Source organism: Dysidea avara, chromosome 11 (assembly GCF_963678975.1).
Source record: "Dysidea avara chromosome 11, odDysAvar1.4, whole genome shotgun sequence".
Lineage (NCBI taxonomy): Eukaryota > Metazoa > Porifera > Demospongiae > Dictyoceratida > Dysideidae > Dysidea > Dysidea avara.
In genome coordinates, this window is record NC_089282.1 from 7400952 (window position 1) to 7411243 (window position 10292).

The window sequence follows — 10292 nt, forward strand, 5'->3', positions numbered from 1 at the left end:
GTTGAACTTTCAGTATGTGATTGATCATGCCTATTTGTCCATGCAATAGTGCCACCTGTATACATCCTCTTTGTTAGAAAACAAAGGAATATTAATAGAAATAAAAGTGTGCATTCACACATATAATTATACCATAAGGATATTCAGGACCAGTTGCTGCTTGTGATCTAAATATAGTCAGACAGGTCAAACTCCAATAACAAATAGTATAGACACACAGATGATTGATAACTGCATAGGCTATTGCAAATATAGCGCGGGAATAAAACTTTCTGATTCACCTTATTGGCTAGGTTCAGTAGTTCTGTCATAATGGTGAACCAAATGCTGCCCTGCAGTACAAATTGTTGTCAAACCTTCAGTGCTATATAGTCAATGTAAAAAGCTGGCTTTAAGCAACTGAAGTGGAACCTCTTTTGTCCGGGCAGTCTGGTACATACTAATGTCTGGCGTATCACAGAAATGTCAAGAATAACATGCTGTTATGCTAACTTAAATACAAGTAATGTTGTATTTCTATCAGTTAGTGATATGCAGTTTAGTGGGCAGAGGGGGAAGTCACTACAGAGCATTCATGGTCACTCCCATGGGCTGTAAAAATCCATTATCACCTAGCAACCAAGTGGTATTTATGTAGAATAAACAAGCCATTGAACAGGTAAACAGCAACCTTTATGCTCCCTCCTTGTGCTTTCATCTAAACCAAACTCCATTATGGTCTATAAACTACATGCCACATGACCAATTGGGGCTGTCCAGACAATGGAGGTGCCTGGATAATAGAGGTCTGGACAAGGGATGTTCCACTGCATATAGCTGGCTGTATTTCTGTTATATATACAAATTTGTTGGAGCATCACCAGTACAATGTATAAAATAAAGCCTTAATTTATGTGACCATGCTGCAGTAGTATAGCCTGTTTTGTGCAGAGCATATCACTATACTGTGTATGAGTGTAGGTCATGAGCTATGTGGTAAAGTATGTAATCGATCACATGATCCATACACTCACTAATACCTATGTAAATGTGTAGGGAAATCTTAAAACCAACTAAAGAAATAATTGTTCGAGATATAATGCTACAAAGGTATGATAATTATATAGTCTTGGACCAGGCAAGCCAGGCCCACAATAATGTATTGTATAGCACAGGCCTAGCTATACCTGGGTATGAGACTACATCGAAAGCAAACAGTTAAATAAAAGTACTTAACACTTTTAGCAAGATATTCCACCTCCTCCTCTCAAAATATGCACAACTACAAAAGAAGGAGAAATCTTCCACAGTACCAAATATGCTCATCAAACTGACACAATGTGGATTTGCAAGGACAATGAATGGATTCCACATCTGTAAGTTTATATATACCATTCAATCCACTGTTATAACATTACCGTAACACATGTACAGGCTGGTCCCATCAGTTGGTCTCACAGAATCTTCCAGTACACATTCATATAAGCAAATAAAAGAAAAGCTATCGTCTAGCTGCACAGCACCTGTTAGAAGTGGGGTCTACTGGGTACAGGGTGTGAAGGTACTTTTTGAACATGCTGGCCAAAAGACTTATTTACACTGTTCTATTTAATCACATGCAGGTACACTGTGACATGGAAGAAATAGATGGGGGAGGATAGACATTAGTGTGGCAACATTCTTACATGGAAGATCTTCCCCTCTCTACCAAAATGACCTACTATAGTGACTATTACAAGCCATGCACTACCAAGGCCTCCGGATGGTGTAACATACCCAACAAAGTAAGGTTTGGTGCTACTGAACGGGTGATATGTGCATATCACAGAGGAACTTTAGTGTACTGTTATGCAAGTCTGTTTAATCGTCTAATTGATGACAACTGGAGAGGTGCCATACTCAGTGATGTTGATCTCAGAAAATTGTGGACAAGGTACACAGGCAAATGGTGTACAGCCAGCTCCTGAAAATGCTTTTGCTGTTGGAATATATTTTTTGATAAATATTCATCAAAGGATTATACTGGTGATACATATCGTGGTTCCTAGTGATTGTCGATAGGAGAACTGCATCCTATGTTTCAGGCCATGACCGCTATGTTCAAATGACCGTAGCAATATATGTCCGTTAAAAGGAATAATGCTGCAAGACTCAGCTTACTCTGTGGTAAAGTACCACAACTATTGCACACATTACACAGTTTATTAGTTTTTAAAACACTATAACTGTAGGTACATGTTCACTATGAAATAATACTTACAAGCACCTATGATATATATGTTTATGTGAAGGATAGATGTTTGCTTGTGTATGAAGTGGTCGGAATTTAACAATTTCCAAGGCGGGTCATATCTGGTAGAATAAATCTTCTAAACTTATGCTTCAAAATTTCCATGTAGGTTAAATGTTTGATACACATGGAAATCTCTGAGACTATTGTCCTGTAGGTGAAGCAAGAGAAACAAATAACTCAAACACTTTTTGACAATATATAATATATTTTGGATATCATAGATAACTTTGACAGTAGGAAGTTATTGGTGAATGAACAGAATTTTGTGAAATCTATTGTAGAATTTAGCTCTTGCCAAGTTTTTCTGTTTTACAGTATTATTCAACATCTGAATTGAAATCTAGAAGATCTTGTGTGTGTGTGTGTGTGTGTGTGTGTGTGTGTGTGTGTGTGTGTGTGTGTGTGTGTGTGTGTGTGTGTGTGTGTGTTGCAATATCTGAGCCTCCAAGTGCTTTAATATAGCCACACACATGTACACCTAGACAAATGTGTTATACCATCTGTAAAGAGCTGGATTGGTGAGATCAAGTAAATTATTGACAAAACATTCGTCCTAAGCAGTCAAATACACATCTGCCACACTCACTTGGTAGTCAGTGCCCATTACAAAACACACTGTGATTTACAGATAAACCTCAGGTCAGTCTAGATAATTCCAAGAACACAGCTGGAGCCAGTGTTGACAGATCAAATGAGACAAATGAGAGACATGTTTATGTATAGTGTAAGTCAGAAAATCAAACAGATGCATGCTAGCAGGAAGTAATACACTGCACTAAAAGTGCACATACTTAAAAATATATTTACTAATAGCATGCATTCACAAAAATAATAGCAAAATAGAAGCTAGGCATATCAGAGAATTCAAAAATTCTAGTAGCATATCACATATTCTTAGCTGCATCAACGTTCACTGTGATTACATATATTTGCAAGAAATTTACTTCTATATTAAATCAGCTAAGACACTCTGCCACTTATTGTAGCAACCACTGTCAACAGTACAATGATATTTTATTTCAAAATCCAGTGTTTTAAGCCCAACTTTCTTACAGTACCAATCAATTCACCCTCAATAGGTAACATAATTACTATAGTTGTGAACACAGAAATACATGATGGGTTACCTGTGATGGAGTGTAGCCAGATAACTTGAAGGCTGAATAACAAAGTGGAGCCTCATCTTGTAGGATCAGCTCAACAAGATGGGTAGTGACTGAATAGACTGGAGGAATGCCACTAAATGCTAGTGACTTGAGAAGGTGTACCTAATTATGTTAAAATACAAATGTGGTATCAGAGGGAAATATACACAGAACTGCATACGATATAGAGGGAAATTTTGGTGGGGAAAACTTTGGCGAATTTGGCGATTTGGTACAAAATTGTCAAAGTATAACCCACCAATTACTCGTAGCGCCTCAGATTAGCATCTTTATAGCTAAACATTGAGCTTGAATTCGCCAAAGTTTATTTCGCCAAATGCAATTTAGCTTGTTCTTCGCCAAAGTTTACCCCCACCAAAGTTTCCCTCTATACAGTATATCAATACAATAGCAAAATATCTTCAAGGATATGCACATTGGTATTAATGGTGAAGGTACAACTTCAATTTTGTGGACTTAAGTTTTATTATCACAAATTTGAAGAGTAAAATCTGAAGTTGAAACTCTTCAAATATATTCTGTAAGCTTACTGACAACAATTATGTCTGCTAAACTGAAAAGAGTCTTATACATACATAAAATTTATTCATGCAAACACAAAGTGTAACACAAGTAGTTTATATCAAAAGATGCATATTGTTTACAAGTTCATTGAATGCCAATACTGTATTATGGTCACTAACAGATTTATGCACTCGTGGTGGCCACAGATAAGCAGAGGTGAACAGATGGGACAAGGCTTGTAGTATAGTCAGTGTAAGAAAGTAAGTAATAAGTAGCAACAGTGATTACATAATTACAATGCATTCAGTCATATATAGAGTAAAGAAACTCTAATGTGCAGATAAGATGAACGTATGGAGTTATGTACAAAGAAACTGGACTGTTAAGACATGACAACAGTGCAAATGGAGAATAATTTCTGTTACATACACAGGAGGAACTGGTCATCTGTACTCAGAAGGTACAGGAAAGGATGAAAACAATGGCCAGGGATAACTTGAACCACCTGCATTCTGAGAAAAAATAGCTTTTATCATCATTCAAATAAATCAGAATTACAGTTAGCTAGCTTGGATATCTACACACACACGCACGCACGCACGCACGCACGCACACATACACACACACCCCTGTTGTGGACTACCCATGCGGGTCACGTCTCCCTTCAATTGAAGAGGCAAAAATGAAGATGTCACACCTGGTGTTTCGCTCTCCAATGTATGGTAAGGCCCCTAGTGTTCTTGAACCAACGTTGACAAGTTGGACACTGCACTGCATCTGACTGGGGTTCATTGCATTTATGATGCTTTAAATCTCCAGATCTCCTGAACTGTCTTCCACAAATTCCACATACTAATGGCACCTGCGGGTTGACTGCTGGTCTATTTATTGCTGACTCATCCTCCCTACATCTGTGCACTGCCAAACCTCCCCTACTCCTGAACCATCGATCACAGAGTTGACACTGCACAGCACCAGCCTGCTCCTGGATTGGTTCAGACCTCTCCACAGTACATTTATGACGTGCTTCGTCACATTCTCTTTGGAAGCTCTTACTACACACATGGCATACTACATTCTTTACTAGTTGATTGGGCAGCTCCACACTTTGGCTACAAATAGATCTCCACTTTTCCCTCTCCTGAGCTTGACAATACCAATAACCATCACTTATTCCCACATTCTTCAAATCAAGATCTCTCCACCACTTCCTTGGTCCACAAGAATGAGACAATCATCCAAAGAGACAAAAATCTTCGGAAAGCAAAAATCTGGCATTCTAGACAAACGTCCAAGCCACTCCAGGCGCCAGTATTCCAGCTTAATGTCCATGGTTTCCATATCACCCCACTACTCTCTAGACGTAATACGTTCCTCCCATTGCTTCGTGCTGGAAAATTTTAATACAGTTTTAAGACATCTGTGATGGAAACAATTTAACTTGATGGTTCTTAAGTGGTACCCAGCACTCACTACCATAAATCAGAACAGACAATACACAAGCTCCATACACATGTCTCTTTGTCACAGTGGATAGATGGGAGTTATCAAAAACAGCATGTCGAAGTGCTCCAAAAACCTTTGAAGCACTTGCAATTCTATTCTCAACATTAACATCCAGCCTTCCACTGTCAGCAATCAATGAGTCAAGGTATGGGAACTCACTAACACATTCAATATTGTTGTCATCTATTACAAGTGGCATCCTGTCTTCTTCCGTCAAATCACACCCAGTCACCAAGAACTTAGTTTTGCTAAAACTCACTGTCAGTCCAAGTGAGCTAACAACATCAACATAAGCTTGGGTGGCAGCAACTGCACCCTGCCTTGAGCACGCCAACAACACCACATCATCAGCAAACTCTCCCTTGTACAGCTGTACTTCCTGAGCATTCCTAGTAGCCCTATGAAATAACTTCTGGTCAAGCTTGTGTAACAGAAGCGTACCCACACCTTCCAATCCTTCCACCCTATGAAGCCATCTCTCAGAAACAATGCTTGCATTAAGGTTAAACAGGGTTGGAGCCATCGTACAGTCCTGCCTGAGACCATTAGAAACATCAAAATCATCAAGCAGTGTTCCATCCACTCTGACCCTGGTCCTCATGCCACTATGGAAGGATTTCACCAAGTCTATCATTGCCTCTGGTACACCTAACTTCTGTAAAGCAATCCAAAGAGCCTCACATGGGACTGAATTGTAAGCTTTCCTGGGGTCCACAAAAATAAAAAAATACTGTTTGATGTTATGTTCAAAGGCTTTTTTCAAATAATTGACAAACCATAAACATCATGTCAGTACAGCCACAACCTCGCTGGAACCCACACTGAGACTCTGGCAATTCCACCTCAGCAAGCTTCTGCAAACGATCTTGCACAATTCTTCCCACTAACTTTCCCACTACATCAAGTAATGCTATACCCCTCCAGTTATCACAAAGGTGTAGATTTCCCTTCTTAGGAATGGGGATAAGGATAGCATTTTTCCACGCCTGTGGCACCTTGTGTTCCTTCCAAACTGCATGCACAAAGTCTGTAAGCATGATCACAAATTCTGCTACATGTAATCCAACCTTCTACATCTCTGGCAAAATACCAGAGCTTCCTACTGCCTTGCCATTCTTTATCTTATCAAGAGCTGCCACTACATCCTCACTGGTAGGTAGGGTCTCACATACTCCAATTCATCTACAGAAAATTGACTAACAACACTCAGCAAAGTGGTGATTCCAACCAACATTGGTGTTGTACCTCAACATCCAAACAAGGAGCACCTCCCTCATCATAAATAGTCACTACCCGTAAAGGGAGCAACCCTCTTCTGCCACATTGCATATTAAATAATACATCATCAAACCCGCTTTCCACCAAATCTATCCTTCTCAATCTCCTCTGCTTTTTTCTGGAACCAAGTATTCTTAGCTTTCCTCACTGCTTACCTGACTTCACCCCTCAACTGCCGGAAAAGAGCAATGTCCCTCTGAGCTCTAATTTTCAACCAGTGTGAATAAGCATTGTTCCTAGCTGTTAGCAATGGCCTTAAGCCCCCAAATGACTCAGCAAACCAGTCAGGCTGGCAGTGCCTTGAAGTCCCTAGCACCTCTGCTGCAGTCGAAACAATGGCAGTACGCACAGACTGCCACTGCTTCTCTATCCCACATTCTGCTGTCCAGCTCTCACTGGATATAGGCAATACAAAAAGTTTGTTTATTTTGAAATATGTACACACAACATGGTATGCAGTATTGTAACACTATAAGTACAAAAATGCATAGTTTAGGTGAGTTAACTTAAATGTCTGACAAACTGGTAGTGAAGCATTTGAATCTCTCAAGTTTTCTGCAGTGACTGTCTCAGCTCAGACCGGTCTTCATTAGCCAACAAGTCACCAGGTGAAAACTGATGTAAGCTATGCATCGGCCTCAGTCGAACCTACACAACGAACAATTAAGAGGTCCTTCTCATTACAGCTCTTGTACTTTACAATGTGAACTCACTTGACACCAAAGACTGTTGATCAGGACTGATCATTAACTGCAGTGCTGTTGTTTAACAACTATAGAAGAATCAAGTGTTAGTCAAACAGGAAAATATTTGATAAGCTCATACTTACCATATAGTCTACAGTACTTTCCACACTTGAAACTATAGACTGATACACACTGGTGTACTTGTAGATGAAACAGCACATACATATTATTTGCATGTGTGATTTTGCTAGTATAAGATCATAACAGAAAATGAACATTTAACAAGTTGTGTTTTTGTGGTAATCTCCTTTAGAGGCACCTTCACAGAAAGCCTGCTGTTTTACTGTGATAATTTTAAATTTCCCCAAGGAGGAAAATTTACATTAGTGAAAATGTGACTTTAACATCGAGGAAATGCTGTATACAAAAGTGTTTGACTGTAAGAAGTCCCTTAAAACCTCAAATATTGTCAGTGGTCAGAGTTGAGGTTGGGGTGGAGTACCATCTGATTATGCCCACACTTACTAATCACACCAACTATATTTCTTATTTGGTAGTAAACAGGAAAAGGTTGTGTACTGATTTGATGATTGGCTGAGATATAAAAGTACACACCCAAAATCTGTATACATGTTACTGCTTGTTCTCTGTTCTTGATTCTGAGAAGGATTGGATCAGAAATGGAACAAATAAAGATGGGACTGATTATTTTGCTAGTGGCTGTAACTTCTGTTTTGTGTGAAGGGTAAGCAGCTTAGAATATTGTATATAAACAGTACCTTTGTTCATGTAGACAAGCTAAAGAATTAGTTGATCTCTATAAGGTAAGTAATAAGCTAAGATTTAGAAACATGTCTGTCTATCTAGGAGTAAAATTACTATGTGTATATTGCATCTGTTTTACTGTGGGAGTTTCAGTGAACTAGGAAAACAACCTTCACGAGTGTAGTCTGTTGTATTATCTTGGAACATGGCACAGGAATTTATCTGTGTTACACATGTATGCTAAAGATTGGAATACATCAAGGAGGGTACAACTCGGAGGTATGAAGATGAGGTAAAGAGTTGCTTGAAAGACTTCTTTCTTTTGGGCAACTGTTTAATCTAGCTACTAAACAAGACTGTATGGCGACTATGAAGGAGGGGTGTTTATCAACAAAACCAACAATCACATATTCCTTGATATCAACTTTATACCACAGAGTTGCACTCTCCTTGATGTACTCCTCTATCCTTAGCATACAACACAGATTCGAGTTTTAGGAAGGGCCAAAAATTGTTTTTTACTTTGTTGTTAATCTCATTATTTGTAGCACCATGCAGAATTATTTGCACTAGGTGTTCATTTGAAATGCGGCGTTTACTTGAAACCTGGAATTTTTGTTGTTGTTGTTGTACAACTCTATTGCTACCACTTTTTTCCTCCAATGACTAAAATACAACCAGACATTGATCAATACAGTACCTTATTTCCATTGTTATCGAATGTATTATGTACATGTGTACATACATAGATGACTGTTATATTTATGCATTTACTTTTTTAGTAATACATATGATTTCTTGAAATTTAATGGCCTTATTTATAATGTCATCTTCTACCGTTCCTATATAGAGACAGACTGCTACTCCACCTAGTGAGACATGTGATAGTTCTAGTGAAGGAACATCAACTGGTGCAAGTGGTGACATGATATGGGTCTGTAGGAGTAGTACATGGACCCCATTCAGGTAAAACCATACATGTTTGGTCTAGCATACTGACACTGTTGATACACAGGTTGACCCCAGCAGTTGGTTCCTCTAGAACAATGAGTGGCAGCTCATGTAAGAGGATCAAAGAGCAATTAACAGGTGCATGTAGTGAACCATTAAGTAGTGGAATGTACTGGGTACAAGGCACACAGGTATGTAAGTGCCACAATATTTTGGTATGGTTCAGTACAACTCTTTGACTAGATATACTGTGACATGGATGAATTAGATGGTGGAGGATGGACCTTGGCATGGCAGCACTCTTATACAGAAAATTATCCATTAACCAACAAGATGACATACTTCAGTAATGACTTTCAGGCTTGTACCACACGAGCATCTGGATGGTGTAACATACCAAATAAGGCAAGATTCAGTGCTACAGAACAAATGATTGTGGCATATCATGAAGGAACTGTAGTGTATGCCTATAAGGGATTATTTAACAGGAATATTGATTTTAACTGGAGTGGAGCTATACTACTAGATCCCGTGAAGATTGTGGATAGATGTACACAGGAAGTTGGAATTCAACCAGCTCCTGAAAACAAAATTGCTGTTGGATTTACCTTTGACAAGTGGACACCATACAACTACAAGGCTAACTGTGACACCTACAGAGGTACTTATCCAAGACCTAATGATTGCCGATGGGAGAACTGCAAATTACCATCATCCATTTCAAGCAAAGCAGACCACGTCCAAATGACAGTGGCTATTTTTATGCGTTAACTGCAGTAGGTGTAATGTCTAGACCAAGACTGAACACTTTCTATTGTATACAGTAACATTTATGTTAGGGTGTAGTAGGTGGTAAGAATATGCGCTAATATATAATTTGATGTCTTTGTTTTCTTTTGCTGAACTTTTAAATTAAAATTATTGTCTAAATTTGGAGAATCATTAATATACATATGTATAGTAGGAAAGTTTGGCAAGGAAAATTTTGACAAATGAATGTAGCAACACATATACCAAACCTTTTAAACCAATTCTGTCCCATACAAGCTGTTTATAGCTTTAGTCAAGCTCTACATGAACAAAAACTTTTCATAGTGAATAACTGAAAGTTTCTTTCTAGTATTCCCACAAAATTTCCATGTTTGAAAAAGCACACACACAATT

The 10292-nt window shown here is 38.6% G+C and overlaps 3 protein-coding genes and 1 long non-coding RNA gene across 4 annotated transcripts; 2 read left to right on the plus strand and 2 right to left on the minus strand.

Annotated features, from left to right (window-relative positions):
- Positions 1–206: 206 nt before the first annotated feature.
- Positions 207–2292, plus strand: LOC136239151 (uncharacterized). The gene is made up of 3 exons (XR_010693371.1): positions 207–1355; positions 1414–1540; positions 1602–2292. It is a non-coding gene; the product is annotated as an uncharacterized lncRNA (long non-coding RNA).
- A 717-nt stretch (positions 2293–3009) lies between these two features.
- LOC136237640 (zinc finger and SCAN domain-containing protein 26-like) lies at positions 3010–5274 on the minus strand. The gene is made up of 4 exons (XM_066027856.1): positions 5148–5274; positions 4640–5088; positions 3400–3540; positions 3010–3024 (listed from the first exon to the last, which is right to left on the minus strand). Exons 1-4 carry the CDS (start codon positions 5272–5274, stop codon positions 3010–3012), a joined length of 732 nt encoding a protein of 243 aa, XP_065883928.1.
- A 79-nt stretch (positions 5275–5353) lies between these two features.
- On the minus strand, positions 5354–7473 carry LOC136237641 (uncharacterized). The gene is made up of 7 exons (XM_066027857.1): positions 7447–7473; positions 7307–7374; positions 6882–7121; positions 6677–6763; positions 6539–6597; positions 6232–6475; positions 5354–6152 (listed from the first exon to the last, which is right to left on the minus strand). Exons 1-7 carry the CDS (start codon positions 7471–7473, stop codon positions 5354–5356), a joined length of 1524 nt encoding a protein of 507 aa, XP_065883929.1.
- Positions 7474–7968: 495 nt separating this feature from the next.
- Positions 7969–10058, plus strand: LOC136238023 (uncharacterized). The gene is made up of 5 exons (XM_066028331.1): positions 7969–8157; positions 8206–8236; positions 9028–9143; positions 9193–9319; positions 9372–10058. The coding sequence occupies exons 1-5, from the start codon at positions 8093–8095 to the stop codon at positions 9897–9899; spliced, it is 867 nt and encodes a 288-aa protein (XP_065884403.1). The 5' UTR covers positions 7969–8092; the 3' UTR covers positions 9900–10058.
- Positions 10059–10292: the final 234 nt, after the last annotated feature.